The sequence below is a fragment of the Columba livia genome, chromosome 3 (assembly GCF_036013475.1).
Source record: "Columba livia isolate bColLiv1 breed racing homer chromosome 3, bColLiv1.pat.W.v2, whole genome shotgun sequence".
NCBI lineage: Eukaryota > Metazoa > Chordata > Aves > Columbiformes > Columbidae > Columba > Columba livia.
The window spans coordinates 25,135,567-25,157,343 of record NC_088604.1 but is presented as its reverse complement, the minus strand read 5'-3'; the positions used below and the strand labels follow the sequence as shown (position 1 = coordinate 25,157,343).

The 21,777-nt window shown below is 40.5% G+C and overlaps 1 protein-coding gene across 4 annotated transcripts in view; it reads right to left on the bottom strand.

Annotated features, from left to right (window-relative positions):
• AGPAT5 (1-acylglycerol-3-phosphate O-acyltransferase 5) overlaps positions 1–20,080 on the bottom strand; it is a 58,909-nt gene extending 38,829 nt beyond the window's left edge. Inside the window, exons 1-4 of one of the 4 annotated variants that reach the window (XM_065056064.1) lie at positions 19,599–20,080; positions 19,208–19,288; positions 3,558–3,627; positions 3,213–3,328 (exon numbers count right to left, since the gene is read on the bottom strand). In XM_065056064.1, coding sequence (XP_064912136.1) covers positions 3,213–3,328; positions 3,558–3,627; positions 19,208–19,288; positions 19,599–19,817 — 486 coding nt within the window. In that variant the 5' untranslated portion in view covers positions 19,818–20,080. The remainder of the gene's footprint in view (positions 1–3,212; positions 3,329–3,557; positions 3,628–19,207; positions 19,289–19,598) is intronic. The other 3 variants (XM_065056066.1, XM_065056065.1, XM_065056067.1) reach the window with 3 other exon arrangements.
• Positions 20,081–21,777: the final 1,697 nt, after the last annotated feature.

Sequence of the window (21,777 nt, the reverse complement as noted above, 5' to 3'; positions counted from 1 at the left end):
ATGCCGGTCTCACCAGGTGGCATAAGATGAATAGGAGTTAGCTGCATTTTGGGGGAAAAAATAAATTCAGATCCATCCAAAAATAATAAAGCCAGTTTTATGAAAAGAAATAGCTCTACCTAATAAATCAAACCTGGAACTGAACCACTTAATTGAAGTGGTTCTTTTCTTGCTATTAAATTGCTGCCTCCAAAGAATGTTAGTTATGCAGTTGTATATAGCTCAAATTCCCCAATTTGTATTGCATTTCCTTTTTAGTAAGAGATCAAATATACGAACGCTTTCAAAACAGATTTCTGGAAGTACTGTTTTTGAGGTTATAATTTTTTTCCGCTGTACTTTAAAAGCCCCTCTCTCGGTCAACAATGGATTATGTTTACAAATATACTTCCTTTGTGCCTGAATTTCACTCTCCTGGACATCCAGACCACATTTATTTCCAAACAGGATGTTTACCTGAGGTAGGGAATACGAATTCCGTAAGCATGGCGTAAATTACGTGGCTCTGGAAACTTTTAGTGGAGTGTAAGTGACATCACTGACAGAACATCAACAGGAAGGGCAGGAAGTGCTTTATGTTTTTGCACTGTTTGGTGTGATAAAAACAATAAAAATACCTATTAGCTTGCACTGCAGTCCTGCTGCATCCCGTCTCGGTCACACACGCATCACCACTGTTAGTAAGCTGCCTTTCATTTGTGTCACTGCATTAAATATATATATATATATATATAAAATACAACAATCCCCCACTAAATCTTGTAGTAGTTTTATGTTTTGAGGAATCTGAACAGATTTTTATTAATATATGTGTTTTGACTAAAAATGTAGGCTACATTCAGATTAATTTTAACAGGAACCTTCTTTTAACAGTCAATACAGCAGTCAGGAAACTCAGCATCAGATATTCCAGACAGCAATAGCAATTTTCCAAAAAGTTGAAAAAAAATCATTTCTGGACACCAAGTGATAACGGAAAGGATATATATCCTGTCTGTATTTTAATTAAAGCAGGCTTAAATCACCACTAGTGTAATGACTACAGCCAAGGACAAAGAACAAAATATTTCCAAGCAGCAGACTGGTCACTTTAGTGGAAGAAAAATGTAAAGAACCAGAATCACTAGTGGGAACAAGTATTAGACAACAGAGAAATCCATTTTCTCCCAGTGAGTACTGTCAGTGAGATATGACAGGGTGTGACAGTCTGTACTTATCTAGGGGACCGGGATGGTAAAGCTGCCAATAAAAAGAAATTGCGAAGTTTTCTTCCTTTCTCTGCTGCATAGTCTTCTTTAAATAGTGATTTTAGAAAAACGGATGGCAACCATCCATGCCCCAGCCTACTCACTGCCTAAGGCACTCATCCAAAAGAAAAGAAACATTTTCTATCACCATGCTGAAAACACTGAACCTGTATCTGCCCAGAGAGGTGGTAAATGCCCCATCCGTGGAAACATCCAAGGCCAGGCTCAACTGGGCTCTGAGCAACCTGATCTAGTTGAAGATGTCCCTGCTCATGGCAGGGGGGTTGGATTAGACGACCTTTAAAGGTTCCTTCCAACCCGAACTGTTCTATGATTCTGTATCTTAGAGGACACTCTAACCTCTTACACACTTGAACAGACAGTTGGAACCTCGACCACCACCTGCGCTTGAAGATAAAACAGTGAGACAGTTCACACCCTAGAGACAGGCATCTTATGTGACACGATCCAAAACTCTGAACCACTGTTCAAATTAGGTACCTACAAGGCTCCACCTGATTGCTGAGCAAGGCCACTGTTTGAGGTACTTCCTATTCTTCAGCACACTACTAGGTAGTTTATGGATCTGTGCCTCCTCTTGCCCAGCACCCTCTAAACTCCATCTACCTTACATTAGGTTCTTGGAGACAAAGTCTGAGTCAACTGCCACCCAAGGGCTATCCTGCCTCAAATAGCTATCAACTGATCTGACTGGTAGTTGTGTACTCTTAATATGTTTCTTTATAAACTAATATATAGTTCAAATCATACCCAGTGTAGTATTTCTCTCAGTATCTCCCATTCTCTTGGACAGAGCTGACAGTTCAAACTGCCTAATTCTAGTAAAAGCATTTTTCTAAGTGTTTTTTCCTTTTCTTTGATGGGAGGGGCAGATGGCAAGGCAGGCAAAAAGCAACTTAAAGTTCAGGAGACAGGTAAAGATCAAACACAGAAGCCAAAGGAGAAAAATATTATTGAACAGGCTCTTTGGAACAGTTACCCAAAACAATCAATTTCTGTGCTAACAACTAAGCACCCACATAAATCCTGAGACAAATACTGTGAAGCCATTTCTGATCACCTAGCAAAACATACCAATACTTCCAAAAACATCCACCCCTACATTTTATGTCATTTGTATATATAAACAGTCCTGCTTTCAGAAAAAGCAAACAGATGTGAAAAATTCAGAGAGGATTTTAGGGAGGGGAATGCCATCTACACTGTTTTCCACCATTTCAGATTAGAGATCACATCACTCAGCATGCTGGCTGCACAGTGAACACGGCCCCTGTTTCTTCAATAACTGTATAATTTTGAGTGATATCAGGCTGAACTCTCAAACTAAAAGGAACAAGAGGAACATTATGTAGGAAGAGAAGAAAGTAAAAGGTAGAAATAGGAATACTGTTAGACTCAGGTTTACAGCGTTTTTGCTTAACTGAAGTCCAAAGCAAAACCATCGACACCTTCAGAGACTGAGATCTGTTTTTCCTCCACACTAAAGTCCAGTTTTCCTCTTTTATATTGTGCTAAAACCAAACAATTGAAAAAATAAATAAGTACAGCACAACAATGTCAATTTACTCCCAATTTGTAGCATGATAAAAAGGCCCCATACAGAGAAAAAAAGTTTGTTTACACCTACTGCTAAGTGGGTTTTTGGACTGTAAAAAGAACAAAGTTCTAGAATATTCTGAAATGCTTCTAACAGACTCTGCAGTTTTAATTATAGTCATAAACAGCATCCATAAAAAGTATACATTTAGAAAATCAAACAGATTCATTAATAACTGTCTCTCAACTAAGATACACATCTGACTTGAGTGAAAGCAGCTGTTTTCACATTCAAACAAACAAGTGCCAGCTCAGAACAGCATCTTCCCAGCACGTATGATAAATGGAAGGAAAGCACATGTTACGTATTTGACTCACAAACAGCAATGGAAAACTGAATGGACTTACCTGTGAAAAATACCACCCGTACAGCGGGAGCCATTTCAACCCATCTTTCAGGACATATCGGACATGCCCGAGAGCATTCTGCCTGATAGCCAGCATGTCTGCAATAATCCAGTCAACTGCAAAGACAAAAGCCCCAAAGGTTTAGTTAAGCTAGCTTTAAATTGCCATTGATGAAACAAAAAGTGCAGGTTGTGCATGTAACTATCATTAAAGGTTTCCGAGCTAGAAGTTCTGAACTTGAAGTTCGTGCTCATTAGGGCAAGACTGAAAAGAGATGTAGCAAACAGATAAGCAGATTTTTTAAAATTTATAGAAGTGCTAAGAGAAACAAAATGAAATACAAACCTGTGCATTGATGATTTGATAAATATACTACATTTTCTTTATTTTTTGGCAAATCCCCATAGATTATTACCTAAAAAAGAAGAAACTTAGTATTACTTTATTACTTATTTTCATTGCATTAGGCAGTGATGAGATCCAACACAGTAATTAGCTGCTTAGTAGGAAGACTGCCAGCAAGTTAACACCATTCCAGAAAAGCACCCACCACTGAATCAGTACCCATTATGCATACAATTGACTTATCAACAAAGCAGTGAATAGTAATTAATGAGGGTTTATGCTATTTTGTTCCTGTGCCTCAGCCCTAGAACTGGCTCCACGGAAGCTGACCTACATGCACAAGGTTCCTACATTAATATAATTAAAGGTAAAGAGAAACCATAGACACGTACAAAAACACCACTTAAGTTTATACATCTAATGAATAAGGCATGCTTCAGCCAAACATGTTACCATTCAATTTAAAATTTGTACATTTTCCTGGATTACATCAAGAACAACATCTCAAACATTTGCCGTGATTTTAACCATCAAGAAGAACAAGATTGAGGTGTGTATTTAAATTGCTCTTCAGCTTCCAGATAGCAGTTTTTTTAATGTTTATTCTTCGTTACATTAAAGACAGCCTTTCACCTTGCAGCTTCCCCCTTGAAAGGTAACAGCCTACTAGCAAAATAACCTTCTAAGAGGACAGCTACAAAGCAAGATGCAGAAGTAGTAATCCAAGTCAGCTTTTAAAATGGATGAATTCAATTACTTTTATTTCAAATACAAAATGAGAAATTAAATAAACCATTTCAATTCTACATTGAAGAATTCATGCAGCCATTTAATTACCTTTAATAAATATTTTCATTATCCAATGAAGCTTAGTTTTTCCAAGCAGTACTTTGTAGGTAGCATTCCCCTCTTGCTCTGTCAATAACAACAGCTGTAGTCCTTGTTTCTAGTAGTTAGCTGTCTTAAACACACACCCTTCTTCAAAGTGACTCCATTCACCCAAAACCCAAGGGCTATTTGGAAGGTTTACCTGCTTACTATCACCACTTCCCTTGTCTGGACTATTTGGGAATTTTATCAGGAAGATTTAACTAATATTCAGATCCTGATCAATACCATTTACTATGCTGAGTCCTATTGATCCTTACAGAAGGTCCCTGTGAGCATGTCCAGAAAATCTGCCCACCTCTCAGTCACCCTGGGACAGCAGATGGGTAACGCCTTGTATTGCAATACAAAAACCCCACATAAAGCTGCATGGTTTACATTCATGCTGCTCTTCCTCCTTTGAAAACGCAACCCCACTGTTGATCAAATTTTCTTTTCGAGGCAAGAAACCAAATATTGGCAAACTGAGGTATTCAGTAAATATGTGAAATCTGCCCTTGACACTGCAAGAGCTGCCCAAAACAAGGAACAGGGTTTGAAATATACTATTTCTAACTTCAATTTGTAAAAATTTCCACTTTAAGGTACAAAGTCAAAATCTTGGTGTAATCAGATCTGCAGTTAAAAGCATTCACTTGTGACTATTGCATGAGTAAAATGAAATAGTATGGTTGTGTCTGCCCAATATCACAGTTAATCTGCATTATCTTTTATTTCAATAAGATTGGATCTACTTCACTTTTTAATCCCAGAGGAACAACCACTCATTGTTACTGTAGGCAATTTCTACGTACAACGTTATGTCTTACCACAACAGTTGTGTGTTTACATGTAACAGACCAAACTTTTTTACTCATAAAGCACATAGCCATACTGCTGTACAGTACTAAAAAAAACCCCAAACAAACACAACCCCATCCAAAAAAACACACACCCCCCCAAAAAAGCAAACCCTCAAACACAAAAAAAACCTAAACCCAAGACAAAAATCCAACACAAGAGCAAAAAAACAACCACCCCCACCAACTATATTCTCCTATCTAGAATTATTTCATACTGGATTAAAAAAAAAAAAAAGATGTTTTATTTCAAAGCAAAGGAAGGAGCTAGAAAATCTGGAAACTCTATTTTGTTTGCTCAGGTGGCTCAGCCTAAGAGGATGCAACAGCTGTAACTACAGCATCTGTCACTTCGTCACTTCAGCACTGCCCATTGCAGTGATCTCGAGAAAAAACTTACACAGTTCATGAAAGGGCAGCAAACAGCTATTCACGTATTAGACATTAACGGATAGAAACTGAGCGCTACAAATGTAAAGTGTTATTACAACCAGGTAAGAAAAGCAACTTTCAACCTCCATTCTCTAGAGGTTTCAGATTTCACAGGAGACACCTGCTCTGTGGGCAGCCACTCAGCTCTCCTCCTGACACCAAAGCATTTTTGTTGTATTGTTGTGTTTCCAGAAATTTTCATAGAGCCTACACAGAGGGCTAACAGTTGAGAGCTTTGAATTGTGAAAAAACGCTGCCCTTTTCCCTTTGAGATGATGTCTGAAGCATTCACCTGCTTGTGGATTAGCAGAGGAAGAGTTCCCTCGGGGCAAGCCTTTAATTTCTGCCAATCTGATGCTTCTAGGTGAACTAGAGCACCTAATAGTCAAGTGGCGCAGGACATACTGGGGAGGCAATTTTCAGTTTTGGTAGCTAATGGACCTGGTGTTTCTGATATTTCATTCACAACTCTCCAAATGCCACACTATACGTGCATTCTACCCATGTATCAGCTTGAAAGACTGAGAAAATAGATGTCCTGCCACAATGAAGTGAGGAATCTATTCATTTGAATAGGTGATGCTCCGTTGTTTTATCTTGTGGGTTTTCTTTATTTTTTTTTTTTTTTTTAAGGCACAATGAAGTCAAGCAAAGAAAACAAGTTAAAAGGAAGAACAACTCAGCAAGCCAAAATAAGCAGAGATTTGAGGGAACATATTTGAAGTGCAGATTTGCAATCTAACATTGCAAACATTGCTTGGGTATAGAACACTAAAATGTGTGCTTTTAGCCATGTTTTGGTTGTTTCACAGCCCAGTTCACAATAACAGGTAATAGAGTTATTGTTGATATGGGTGTTTCACATCTGCTTATGTAGCAGTGCTGTCAAACTCAATTCAGTGAGATCTCAAAGAAAGGAAACTGAACACCAACAGCTGCTGCGGGAAGGCTGGTACCCAGCTACCCTGGATGCCACACACCAAGACGGTCACACAGTCAGTGGGCACAAGGCACACCTCAGAGCGTCCTGGCCAGATGAAACTCTGATTCACCAGCAGGAGGTTACAAGTTCTCCTGATGGGAGAATTCACCAGTTCACTGACAGATTGATCTAGGCGTGCAAACAGCAGCTTCTGGGTGATCTGGTGACACCAGTTTCAGCTTCCTGAGCAGCTTCTGCTTTTTGCAGTGCAACATATTCAACTAGGGCTGTACTCACACAGTAGGTCACATAGCTATGTAAAACAGTCCTGCATGGAAGCCACACCTGAATAACTCATAATTTGCATAGGGTTTCACTGCAAAAAGGTGGACACTCCGAACTTAGACACAGAGATTTATTTCTTGTTTGTGAAATCTGCACACACCAAAAAAAAATTAAACAGATCATTTAATCACATCCTTAGCTACATCAGCTCAGTAAACAGGGCCATGACAAAAATAACTCCAGAGGTAAAAGTAATCACACTATCAGAAGACCTGCTTGCAGGTCAACTGGTGACCACAACTAACTCCTGTCAAAGAGATTACCTTAAATTGATAATTGGATGTGCTTGATAACGTGAGCAGATCACAAGCCGACCTGCAAGAAAATCTGGTGCTTCTGCTTCAGTGGTAGTAAGGCAACACAGCTGGCTATCGGTGATAAAAACTCAGTCCATCTCATCTGATGTCCTATCACATATCTACAAGCACACTGGTTCCTTAACCCTCCTCCCTTCATTCGAAGGAACCAGGTATGAATTACAGAATGATGTTCCCTTCTTTGCTGTTACTTCAACAAAACTGATGTGCACTGGGGCACTTTGCAGAGGAGGTGCAACATCCTGATCAGGAAGGTCACCTTCCAGCCCAGGCAACAGCAACTGGAAAGAAGCACAAACGCATAGGATACGCATAAAATAATAGCAGGGGAACATTCCTTCCCTCCCCTGGAAGACGAGAGGAGAAACAGAACATTCAAGACATCAGCACTTCATTTAAAAACAACCATACAAATTTCATATACTCAGCTGTGCTATCCTCACAACTTACACTTCTCTCCATTTAGCTATTTTTTCCTGACTACTTTCATAACTGGGAATGCATGCCCTCTGGGACAGGAGTGTCTTTGTTAGCTGGGCACTACTATAACGTGAGTGCTTATTAAAATAAATAGTATTACAAGATGTATTTCTCATCTGTTTGTTAAAAAGTCTGGATATAATTTTGTGGTGAAAGGGTGAAGCTTGCATCAACAAACCACCAAAAGCAACCACCAAATACGGCTTCTGAAGTCAACATGAAACCCTTTGCAAGCTGACTTCTGCAGCACCGCTGCAAACGTCTTATGGGAAGTTGTTTACATTCTCTCTGAGTCTAAAAACCTGCCTGAAGACACAACCAGTCCTTTGAGCTTCTAGAGAAAGCACAAGGAAGCAGACTTAGGATACAAATGGGGAACTTTTACTCAGTGCTGACAAATTTCTCAGGTTTTCAGATGTCCTACTATAAGAATTTCAAACTTTTACTTTTCTTCACAGAAGACAGAGAAGCACTTTTATTTGCATTTGACAGATACGGGTTTCACTTGCCTACAGCATAAGGAACACGAGTAGGAAAGTATGCAAAAGGCCTTTTCATGGTTTAGTTTTAAATTGTTTCTCTAGACCTGGAAAAAAAAGTTTACATTTAAGTATCATTTTTCTAAAAATGGTTTAAGGTCATACAGTTTTTTAGGTAATGGTCATATTATTGCTACACCTCATAACCTCTTCAGTTAAAGAGACTATCTGTTCAACATGTAACTGCACAAGCCTGAAGTGTGCTGTTCAGGCTCAGCATCAAACCATAAAATCACAATGCAATCCGTTTTATTGAAGCAGAGAGTTCACCCACGTATTTTACAGCTATGTCTTTTACTGTAGTTCAGTGAAGAATACCACTGCCAAGAGACTGAGCTCTGGGGAATATTGAGAAGATTCCTGAATGTAATTCTTTTTTATTTATTTATTATTATTTTTTTTTTAATCATTCACTTGATTGAACCAGAAAGCAGAGAACTTAAAAAGAAAAATTGTTACTGCCATTTTATTTCCCTTTTGTAAGAAGGATATATTAGGAACATATATGGATTATGCAGGACTGAATCATACCATCTGATGTTAACTATGAAGTTTGTACATTTCTGCTTTCATACCAGCCTTTAGTCTTAGTGTCTAAATTTGCAAACTGTTATAAACATGGTAGTTATGCTTCATTCAATGTAATTAGCTACATGTATAGAAGGCTAGTTCCGATGCTGAATGTAAAGGCTTTACAGTTTCTCAGCTGAATTAAAGATAATCGAACCCTGAATTAGGGGAAAGCTACTTCTGGAAGAACCAGAATCAACAAAATCTTAAAGGAAATGCAGTTACCCTGTGAGCTAAAACAAATACTTATAATATCCTTGTCAGTAAAAATACAGCTTTAGAGTCTTATTCTACCACACTTATTTTAAAGTAAAAGCTGAAAGGGCCTCCTACAGAGAAAAGTTGACTAAAAAGTATGTACACAGAACACCCAGCTACAGCAGGAGACTAAATAATGCCGATAATCCCTGTTATTCTGAATATTCTTAACAGGGTTACAGTAATTCTAAAAAACTTCAAAAAACACACACAATCCTGTAAAATGAATGAGACATTTGTCAACAGATGAGCAATACCACATGTTTAGTTGGACTAGTTTTGTTTCCAATGCCAACCCGCCTGCAGCTTTCACAGATGCTGCAGAGAGGACTGAGATGTGAAGGACTTGATCTTACAGCAGCATTACACACCTTTCCTCACAGTCCTCCCCAAAACCCTGGATGGTTATTTAGAGCAGAACATTACAAACCACTTTATTCACACCATTTTAACATTGCCTAGAGAAAGATGTGTATAGTTTTGCAACTTCTCATTCAGAGGGTGTTTCAGGTGGTGACTGTTGTCTAGAGATGGGGCACGTGGTAGAGCAAAGAAGTTCTGGGAAACATCCATAATAACTGGAATTTCTAATCTGAGCAAAAGGCTAATTACAAAGAAAATGAGTTCCCACAATAACAAGTATGTCGGGGCAATTTCAGTTAGTTTAGGCATATTTAAACAATAGTCCCTGACTAGATTCAACAAAAGCATTCCAGTGGTTGCCCGTGGCACATCCACCAGAAGCAGGAGCTCTTGGCTGCCGGGGGCGCTCAGTGCTGCAAAGAGGATCCTCAAAGTCTGTGACGCTGAGCCTGCCAGCTTTGCATTGCCAGAACCCAGCCCACTGACAGCAGATGCAGATCCTACATCCTATCGCATCCTAACATTCTGCCCACCGCTGTTAGAAAGCACATCTATGGAGCAGGGATTCTCTCTTCTGGAAACAAACTGCTAAATAATCTTTTTCAAAGAAATGGTGGGGATATGCGTATGTAGAAAGAACTGAACTGATGCATCTCATCATATTAGTTTCTGCTCTAACTTATTAAGTTAAAGAGAGGTACCATAATTTATTCCCTTTTGGGCTTTGTTTTTTTACATAGAAATAAAAAAGCTGTAAGTTTGTTGTTTTGTTTGGTTTTTTTTGAGGTCCCCAGTCCTGCCAGCATATGTTAAATATCATATGTCAGTACTCTGTAGATTCAGGAGCTTTGCTTCTGGATTCTGATCAGGGCTACACATGGATTTGGAACTTTGCTTTCAGCACCCAAAATTACTTCATTCCTGCCTGGACTCCTTAGCTATCTGCCTTAAAAAAAGAAAACATTTGTATAACTTAACTATTTCAGTCTTGGTGAGAGAAAAAAAGCAGAACTTATCATGAACATAATTTTAAGATTTTGGCATCTAAATTCTGAAAAAATCCTTCCTGTTTTCAGTGGCTAAATAATTTACTGAATCTTTCTGAAAATTACTTGCTTTTGATTACAGTGCAGTTCTATGGCATGGACCATGAAGCAGGCCACAATTACAATCAGCGACCACTTGGGAAAGTCAAAGTCAGAGCATCTAAATAACTTTAAACATAGAATCACCAGTAATTACATTTTTTTAATAAGTACTGCACATATTTCAAACATATATAGCCCATGTGAGAGGAGATTATTTATAGGCTGACATTTCAACAGGAAGGTTTTCTGAACATCTGGCATCTTGGTATTAAAGAAAACCTGAACATGCCTTCTAGCACAAGAATGAAAGGAAACATTCCATATGTTTCATTAGGAGAGAAATAGTCTCCATCATAAAGCTTTGGCACCTCTGAAGATTTCTGCCTGTAGATTTTAGTAATTTCCTTAAAAGAAAGGAAAGAGTGACCCACATTTAATGTAACTACTGTTTATTGTCCATGTCCTATCCCATCCATTCCCCTCAAAATAACAACTGTGTTGGCTTGGCACATTATGGAAATATCATCCTTTGTGTGCCTCACACCAGCCAGAAGCAGGAATCCTTGTGGCAGTTTGCAGTGGCCCCTAGCTAGAGCTCTTTCTAATAGGAACTTTGGTTCCAAATGTCAAGGATTCCAAGCAGGAGTCAAACCTATCTTTATCTGTAATACTCGTACAAGCATTTGTATGAAGTACAGACGGTACCGGTGCAGAGTTATCAATGAGCCAACACGCATGGGAAAGGGGAAGATTAAGAAACCTCTGTGTCCTCTGCTTGTGATTGCGCAATAAGATTTTTGGAAGCTCCTTCAGATGTTATTTACAGTAAGTATTTAGAATTTAAGCACTATGGACTTTCAAGGTGAGGCAAAGGAATCACTACACAGCAGAAGAGAACACACAGGCAGGTATCTGAGCGAGCTGCAACTTATCAGCCTCCAGACCTGAATCAGCCCCAAAAAATAGCCACTGTTAAAATCACTCCAATATCTGCACACCACTGCAGTGTGTGAATGAGCCAGTTCACCTGCAGCTGCTTGGGACTGTGCATCATGTTTGCTTGTGCCAAAAGAAACACGTGCCCTTGCATGCCCTCACAATCACAAGGAGCATTAGAAAATGGGATGGGATAAGTCTCCAAGTCAATCTGTAAGTGTCAAAGGAAAAACTACCACAACTACCACAATACAGTTCAAAGTCATCCAAAATAATTATTTTTCTATGCATCTACATATGCACTCAAGTACAGATTCAGATTCGACCAGATCACGGGTGGCTGATTTTACATTCAAAAACAAACAAACAACAAGAAAATAAAACTAGCATAAATGATACGATTTCTCAATCCCACACTGAGGAGCTAGTTGTAACAGGGAAGATGACAAGTAATAATATGTGACAGCAATGAAATGAACAAAAGAAAATAATTTCCCTGCTTTTTTATCCCAAATCTCTTCATAGTATAAATTCAAATTGACAGAACAAAGATTAAAGAATCATTTTTCCCTGAGAAGATACGCTTCCTCATAATTGTAATGTCAAAATCCCTGACATCTGAGCCTACTTTACCTAACACAACGAAAACTGAGAAAAAGAAGATTCCCTGTAAGCCTGAGGTAAATAGTTTGAAAGAACTGGAGTCAAATACTGAACTATGAATAGAATATTCTCTTAGCAAGAACAGTGTCTGATGGTAGAGTACCAGGAGAAAAAAATACTTCTCAATTAACAATCATCCTTACATAAAGTATCTGGATGTATTATGTAAGCAAAATGAAAGGGCATGGAGGAGCACTGTGAAACTCCATGGCCCAATATCTACCCAAACACAGACAAATGCAAAAAGAGGAAAATGTATCAAACCCATGCAGGTTCTTTTTTTGTTTGTTTGGTTGGTTGGTTTTTTTGTTTGTTTGTTTGTTTTTTTTTTTCAAAGTTGATTTTTTTTTTTTAAGTTATAAATACTGTTTGTATTTTCAAATGTAACAAATTATGCAAAATCAGGACAATTTATTTTAAAAACTGAATACACTATAAATCTTACAACATTCAAATTAATACATTTTAAATAGAAAATTTTAAAATCAAACCATTAGATTACAAAACTTACTGGCCAAATAGTTGGAATCAGAATTTCTAAGTGCATTCAAACCTGCCCTTTGACTCCTTAGCTCTTTCTACCTGACAAATACTTGGCTTTTTCATTAATATATGTAGCTAACTTTAAAATGTAGACATAAATATCAGTTTTAAATTGCAGACTCTACTTGATAAGGCTGATATAAAATTCAGATTCAGTTGTGACTTGCTAATTAGAAAATATATGCTAGGCATATATTTTCACAAAGCTTCTAATTTATGAACCCAAACAGCAGTTTTGGTTCAGGTATCCGATTTCTAATAGACCCCAGTTTTTATATATTTATTTTTCATGCGTCAGGCAGGACATGGGGGACGATCAGGACCAGCACTGAATGTGGAATCTCCCCATACTAAATTATATCTGGATTGCCTCAGGGCAGAAGCTGCAGCATACCTGAACTGATGCTGATTTTCCAACAAATGGGAGTCATGAAAGACTTTATTTTTACCTTCAGAACGATAGCTAAAGGCAGACAGAACAAGAATTAGGATATATGCAAATATATATTTTGCAATATCTAAAAGAGACCGAGCACAAAGCTTACATACCTATATGTATCTATTTTTGCTGCCTCACACCACAGTGGAACGTAAGAGTCTAAAATTAGGCATCCATCTGAATATGAAAGCTGCATCCCTGAGGCTTAGCACGTATCACTTAATTTCTGCTACTACAACACACAGGACTTTGTTGGATACTCTGAAAGACACATATGCCTGGAGACAGTAGTGCCCTGAAACATTTAGTAAGATGAGCCAAGGTAAACCATCCTCATGGAGCTCGTATCACAGCAGAAAGATTTCATTATAAAAAGCTTCTTTCAAAAGTTTACTACACAGCAGTGATTCACTTCACGATGTTCTACACTTCCTTTTCAATCTTTGCACAGCATTGAACCCCAAATTTCTATCACTCCGAGATCTTTATTTCATTATTTCTACCATTGGAAACATGAGACAAGTTACAAATACCTCAGCGTGCTTCACAACAGCTAACATAGTTATGCAAAGCAGCACCATGAGCGGACAGTAGCCAGAGGTGCTACTGGAAGCTGCACGGGATGAACCAGGAAAGCCTGGTTCACCCTGCCATGAGGACACCTGGTTCTGAAGCCACTCCACTCTGGAAAGAACCAGGCTCCTAAGAGATGACAATTCACCCCACCAACAGCAACCAGAAGTTCCTCTCTGACATGAATACGCTGCAACTTGGCCATTAGACCTGTGATGCCTTTTCTGCTCCCCACTTTCACCTTAGGCCCTCCTGAATTACCTGTTGGATGGCTGAACAGCTTCAAAAGGGAAAGCAGGGAGTACTTGCAGTAAAAGTCACCTTGTCTGGCTGCTATCCTGGGAATGGAGATGGGCACAGACCTTGTAACCCCCTCTTCCTGTGCAAATAGGCCGATAGCTAAAAGACTAAGCATCCATCCCAAGCTCTCCTCACAGATTACCTAAAAAGTCATGACATCCAACACAGCTCAGGCTCTACTCTGCTGGAAAACATCGTCAAGAGTTCAACATCACACTACTTTCTAAAATAGTTAGAAATACTACAGGTCTGCTAAACAACACTGAGGTAGCATCTGATTCTCACAGCCCTTCCAGAGTCCCATAACAACAATGAAAACCAGAATTTCATAATGCCTTTAATGAAAGCACCAATTCCAAAAACTCCTATTCAGCAGGAAGTGAGGGCAGGGAAGAGCTGACACAAGCACTGAACAAAATCCATGCACATTAATTCAGTCATGGATTTTACTCAATTGTTAAAACCCTTCAGATGGAAAATGATCCTTTAGGAAGCACTCCGAGTGATGATTTCATTATTATTTCTTCACCGCCACTCAATACAAAATAGCAAACGCAATTACAACAGAAAGGAGTTGAAGAACATTTAGTTCTCATCTGATCCAAAACATGTGCACAAACACAATGGGCATTAATTTCATCACCCTGACAGATACTGGGATAAGATGCTAAGGGTCACAGAGAGATGACAGCATTCATCATACTGAATTACTAGTCCTTTCAGCCCTTCAGCCGTCCTAATCACAGGCACATTTGCAGTCACTTGGGTTTTCGCATTCTATGGCAAGATGCAACTTTTTATTGTCTGTATGAAATATAAGAGAACAGACTTTCTTAACACAGTAAAGACAAGAACAGTAACACAACCACTGTTCACAGGCTACTTGATAATTTAGAAACTTGCAGCCACATCTACTATTAGCACAAGCAAATGCAAGTCTCCAAAGTGCTTCAGTTGCACCTGTTTGTGTCAGTGACTGCTTTGGCTCATCACTGATAAAATTAACACCCTTTGCTCTCCAAGACCTACTACTCACTTTACACAGAGTTCAAGAATCTTGTATATATTCTTTCTAGACATGAGTACTGTAGCACAAGGCAACACCACCACATTTGCATTAAAAAGCAGCACAGGGCCAAAGCAGGGCCATTCTCTCTATGTCATTTCCAACAGACCACATTCACAGATTTTCATCGCTGTAAGTTTATAATCCTGTAGACTGTTGAACAGAACTGTCACAATGCCACATATAGATTAATTTTACGTATTTATAGCTCCCTAATAAAATTCATGGATATCTGCTAAACTGTAATTGCACTGACAAACACAGAATTATAGGATTTCACTTTATAGTCATACCGGTTTTGTTCAGTTTACCTCATTTACAGGAATGGTATTTTCTGGATTGCTTTTTGTACTCTAAATACTGGCTATTCAGTTTTCTGCAGCCAACTCTTGCAGGATAGTCAGCTAAAAGGCCACTTTTGGCAATCCATTAACAGAATTCTAATGTCATTGGGAAACCTAAACTGATTCCATCTTAGTTCAAGTTCTTTTAGGCTTTGTAAAACAAATCATTTTGGTGGAAAAAAAAAAACCTAAACCAACCAAACAAAATCCAAACAGGTCTGACCCAAAATTTTAAAAGGGGAAGTATTTACAGTATGAGAAAGTAATAAGCTGTTACAGCTGCTTCATGAGCCACTCTCTAGAATATAAACACTCATTAAGGGTTCACAGCAATTATAGCTCTGTAATTATTTTAGATCTCAAGTCCAGTACTTAAGAGAAAAGGAATTATTAGTCTTTCAAAATTTTCTGTCATGTAGTTCTGGCTATCACCTTATTTAGTTACATTAAACAACTGAAAAGCATTTGCTACAAAGATAAAAATGCCTTCCTAGCATGAACTAAAGTTTTTGGTTTAATAAACTTGACTAAAGACATTCAAGTCAAGAAGAATAAAGAAAAACAGAATCATAGAATCATTTGGTTGGAAATTACCGTTAAGATCACTGAGTCCAACCGTTGACCTAACACTGCCAAGTCCACCTCTACACCATGCCCCTAAGAACCCCATCTACATGTCTTTTAAATACCTCCAGAGATGGTGACTTAATACATCATGAGGGTGTGACCAATTCAGATACTTGATGGACTAACAGTAGATTATACACAGAAACATAACTTCCTGACAGATAAATAGAAAAAGAAGTATCAAGATACACTAGTATTTCATTCAGTCAAAAAATAATCTGTTCATGATCCAAACCAACTTTATTCTATTAAGTCTCCACTCACAGTACTTGGAATTTCAGCAAAATTATTTTAACATCAGACATCCCAAATATTCACAACTGGCTTGGAGTGCTAAACAGTACATAACATTAAAGATTTTCTTCTATAGGGCAAGACGGTGGCAGTGCTAAGAAAAAGTCACTTAAGGCTTTGCTTCAGTAAGCCACTTAGGCACCAGTATAATCCTAACAACTTCAGTGAGACTCCGCAACAAGACCCAGTATTCTGATGGATGACATTGCTGGCCTCCCATTTACGCAGTTAAAAAAAAAAAAATCCCAGCACATTTCAATTGATTGAATAAATTAATAGACCTGAAAGAGCTGCCGAATTCCTCTCTCCCATGGCTATTACAATGCTTTAATAATGGTAAAGCCATAGAGCTGCCTTTATGAAACCACGCAAATTACTATTCTAGCGTTGTTTTGGGGGATTAAGTTTAATGACTTCTGCATCTAATTACATGCTTAAAACAGCCAGTTCACAGTAGCTCTCAGGTTACCATTCCAATCTCAAACACTCAGGCACATACTTAACTTTCCATTGTGAGCTTCAAGTTAAACGTGGTCACTGTTCACAAGAGTAGGTCTAGGTCCAAAGGACTTTGTTTCTCCTCCTTAAACAAATGTGGAAATATCTTCCAGTTAAACGATACATGAATTTTAAGGATTCTGCCTCTTGCCTCTCCACATATGCATCATATTTTCCCTGTTTGTATTTACTTTTCAGTCTCAGTTACTATTTATCCTATGACAAATGCCACTTTGGCTTTGTGGGCTCTCTTTTTTGTTTCTATTGCCCTTTATTTCAGCTTTGCATATATCATCTCTTCTCATAATATCATCTGTTGCTCACCGTAACAAAGCATCTCTTCTAATATTGCCATAAGTGATCACCTGTACTGTCTTCCACCAATTTTTTTGTGTGTGGATGAAGTTCTATCAACGGAACAAAAGAAAACAGAGGTCAACAGGCAATGACTGCCTTTTTGGTTTTTTATCTTGGTTAGAATTTTCCTTTCTGTACCTTTAAATCAGGCATTACTTTTGATAAAAGTTCTTATCAAAAGTTCAAAGTGGTTGCTACCCTGCACACACTCTTTGTATGAAATTAGAGTAACTTTTTTGTTACAATTTATATCCTGATTTTTGTCTCTCATTCTTTAAACAGGTTAAATTAAACTACTATACTTCTACAGCAGCTAATGACCAAAGTGTGTTACTACACATCAAGATACCTGCATTAAAGATGCTACATAAAAAGGCAGATAAAGAAGTAAGTACTCAATCTGTGAATCACTGCTCCCCTTTTCAAAAAAACAAAACAAAAACAAAACAAAAAAACCCATGATCAAACAAAAAACACACCACCACCCAAACAGGTATGTAAATCACCAGTTCACAAGTTAACAAATTTGGACAAGATGCAATGGTGAAATCACGTGAGTTACAACCTGAATAAGAAACTAATTACCACTAAAAGAAGACCTAACTTCCATTTTCTATCCATTCTATTCACCTTGACCTCAAACTGTGCAATTTTTCTATCTTTAGCTGACTTTGGGGCTTTCCAAGAGAACAGGCATGAGCTGCGGCCTAAAGCTCAAGTGGAAATTTGGGGGCACCTAACGTGATTGTGAAAGAAATCACAGAATCATTTTGGTTAGAAGACAGTTTTAAGATCATCGAGTCTGACCACAACCTGACTCTGAACCATGTCCCTAAGAGCCTCATCTATACATCTTTTAAACACCTCTAGGGATGGCGACTCCACCCCTTCCCTGGGCAGCCTGTTCCAATGTTTCACAACCCTGCCCGTGAAGAAACGTCTCCCAACATCCAGCCCCAGTTCCCTCCCTGCTCGTAAGACAGTGGGTTAATACCTTAGCTGTAAATATGAAAAAGGGCCTATTTGTACCAGCTCTGTCACCTGCCAGTTAACACGTAAGCACTTGTTCTTCACTCTCAAGCACCTACAGCTGACGCTAACTTCAAATACATTTCTGTATGCCCGGACAGTTTTGAAAGTCAGGTGTAAGTGCAGCAAGCACCTGAAATTTACATAACTATTTTTTAAAAGTAGAATTAAGTCTCCTTATATACTTCTAAAATTGCAGACAAATACATAACCTCTCAAACATTTAACACTTTGGGAGATAAGTGAAGTATTATTACTTGAACGCAAATACCCCTCAGGTCACACAAGAGAGGCCTCCAATTTCAACTTATTAAACTGAAACCTTGGACTTCAGTTTCTGAGGTATTGAATAATTGCAATTCATAGCTGATCCAAAATTTAATGGTAAAAGACTGACAGTGGGCAGCCTGCATGAGAACTGAGATGCTGCAATAATTCAGAGGTAGAGTAATCTATTAAAAACTCACAGGTGTATTAAGTATAATTACTAGGGCCTGGAGCACAAGTCTTATGAGGAGCGGTTGACGGAACTGGGGCTGTTTAGCCTGGAGAGAAGAAGGCTGAGGGGAGACTGCCTACAACTACCAGAAAAGAGGTTGTAGCATGGAAGGTGTTGATCTCTTCTTCCAAGTAGCAAGTGACAGGACACGAAGAAATGGCCTCAAGTTGCACCAGGGAACGTTCAGATTGGATATTAGGAAACATTTCTTCATGGAAAGGGTTATGAAGCATTGGAACAGGCTGCCCAGGGAAATGGTAGAGTCACTATCCCTGGAGGTGTTTAAAAAGATGTATAGATGAGGCTCTTATGGACATGGTTTAGTGCTGGAGTTCGGTTACGGTGATCCTGAGGGTATCTTCCAACCAAATGATTCTATGATTAGAGCTGATTTTCTTATCTGCTACTAATTTAATACTACATATGTGCAACACAGCCCACCGTGTTCAGGTGTACCAGGGAGGCTGCCATTGAGTGCTGACAGAGCACGACCGATGTCGCAATCCCTTCCATCTTCCCAACCTGCAAAACGAACATAACACCGACACCCCATGAAAAGCATCACTGGAGGAGCCACAGCGGCTGTGAAACGTGACCGTCCCCAGCGAGCTCGCAGCTCCCGCCGGCCCGGGGTTAGGAAGGCCACAGCCCACACCTGCTCCTCCGAGCCGACCTTGCATGGCGGCGAGCGGGCCCTCCGAGCCGAACCGCCCCGCCTGCCCCACGGCCTGAGAAGAGGCACGGGGTGGGCGCCGGCCGGCGGGAGCGGGGCCGACAGCACCGATGGCCGCTCCCCAACGGGTCTCCAGGGGGCCCTCCCCACCCGGCTCACCTGCACGCCCGTGTAGTTCTCGAAGAAGAAGAGCACCATGCTCTGGTAGATGGTGTAGAGGCGGTCGTCCACCTCGCGGTAGAAGCGGGCGGGCAGCACGGCGGAGAGCAGCCGCCAGGCGCCCCAGGCCAGCATGTAGGTGGGCGCCGTGCCCATCATGACAGCGGCGGGCAGGACGTAGCGCATGGAGTACGTGTGCAGCACCAGCGACAGCAGCATCTTCCCGCTGCCCCCCGGCCTCACCGGGACACCCACATGGGCAGCGCGCTCACTCACAGCCCGGCGGCCCCGCCGACCGCATCGCCAGCCGCGCTGGGCACACCCGCCAGGCGGGCGGGAAAGCGGCGGCCGCCGTTAGGCAGGGAGAGAGGTGCGGGAGAGGACACCGGCGCCTGCTCACCGTTCCCCCTGCGCCGCCTCCGCCACCATATTGCCCGTCCGGAGGAGGAGCCGCGCCGGCAGGAAGGCGGCCGCTCGGCGGCTGAGGGCTGACTTCCGGGATGGGCGGGCGGCGCCGTGGCTCCGCCTCGCCAGGCCTGGGGGGCCGGGCCCGGAGTTGTCGCGGCCGATCAGGCAGCCCGTGGGGGTCACGCAGGAGCGGGAGTGGGCCCGGGCCTGTGCCCCCTTCCTCCCGCTTGGGCTCCAGCGCGCAGTAACCGGCTACAGCAAACCCCTGAGGCGGGGGTGCCGGGCTGCTCCTCCATGCTGTGGTGGATTGCTGCTTGGCGCCACGTGGATTTGGGCACCTGCACTTAAAATTGATTAGCAGTCGAAAAAATAACTTCTTCTTTTTTTTTTTTTTTTTTTTTTCCTTTGCTCCCACTCCTGCTGTGAGTCTGAAGTGAAGCACTAAGAAAACTCTTGCTTGTTACTGCTGCCAGCTACAACCACAGCCATGGTCATGGTGTGCGTTTCGTGCTCACCTGTTGGCATTCTCTCTTCCCAGGTTCTCAGGAAAGCAGGCAACTATCTGCCCAGCATCCGTTCTGCTCCGACTCCCGGTAACCTGGTTACAGCAACAGCCAGATGCACCAGCTGCTTTTGAAGAAAAAGGCCTTTGGCAAGCCATAGAATAATCTCCTTTTGTCCTGAACCTGTCTCATTGTAGTTTCATTTTATGTACCTTAGAGCTGGTATTGAAAGAGACAGAAAATCCCTTTCCGCTCTCTTATTTGTGCCACTCATGATTTTTAAAGACCTCTGTAATACACCCACTAGGTTTCCTGTTTTCCAGACTGAATTTTACACAGTTTTGCTCCGTAGGAAAGCTGTTCTGTAACTTCTGTCTTGCAGGCACAGCCAGCATTACCTATGGCATTCACTAACTTTTAGTTTCACTTTGCAAGTGATTCTTCTTTTACCAAAACTAAAATCCCAAAATTTCATGTGGGACATTATGCTCATTCTCACAGGACTGATGTATAAAAACAGCTTTCAGATTCTCTGCCATAGGTCTAGTATAATACGTCACCATTTAATAAATCAGATTAGTAAAGAAGGGGAAACACACTTTGCCAATGGTTCTAAAACATATTTGATGACCCTAGAGAAATGACGATTCTCAAGATTTTACAAGTCATTGAGGAAAGAGTGTTTTAATGAACACAGACTCTTTTGCGTCAGGCTGGATCCCTATCACCTTTCATCTGCCTCCAAGTTTTCTCCTTGCCCTGTTTCCAGCCTTCACCCATCAAACTCTCCGTCTCCTTTCCAAAACACATCCTTTGTTCTCAGCTCTGCTCTGTCTTAACATGTTTTTTTCCCAATCTCCTTCCCAGGCAAACCTAGCTAATTCTACTCCCATGACTCCTGTGCATCCCATTCACATTCTCCCACAATGTCAGTCTCTTTTTTTCCTAGTGAATCCTAGTTTGCTCTTAATTTCCCTTGAGAGCTCCTAATCCTGTTATCCACTCTTCTGTATGTCAAAGTCTCCTTGCTTGAGCGACTCTAATTTTTACTTCCTGCCTACTTGGTCACAGTCCAGTCCTTCTTCAGCAATTCTCAGTCTCTTCACCCTTGACCAGCAGTTTTCCTTTTTCCCCTCCTTTGGTCCAGCTCTCATTTCCTTCGTATGTATCTTGGGTGGCCTCTTCCTCTGTGGCACTTGAGTGCAGGCAGGGAGAGCACTGAAAACATGGCAGCGATAAGGTACTGTGGCCCTCCAGCTGGTCCTTGG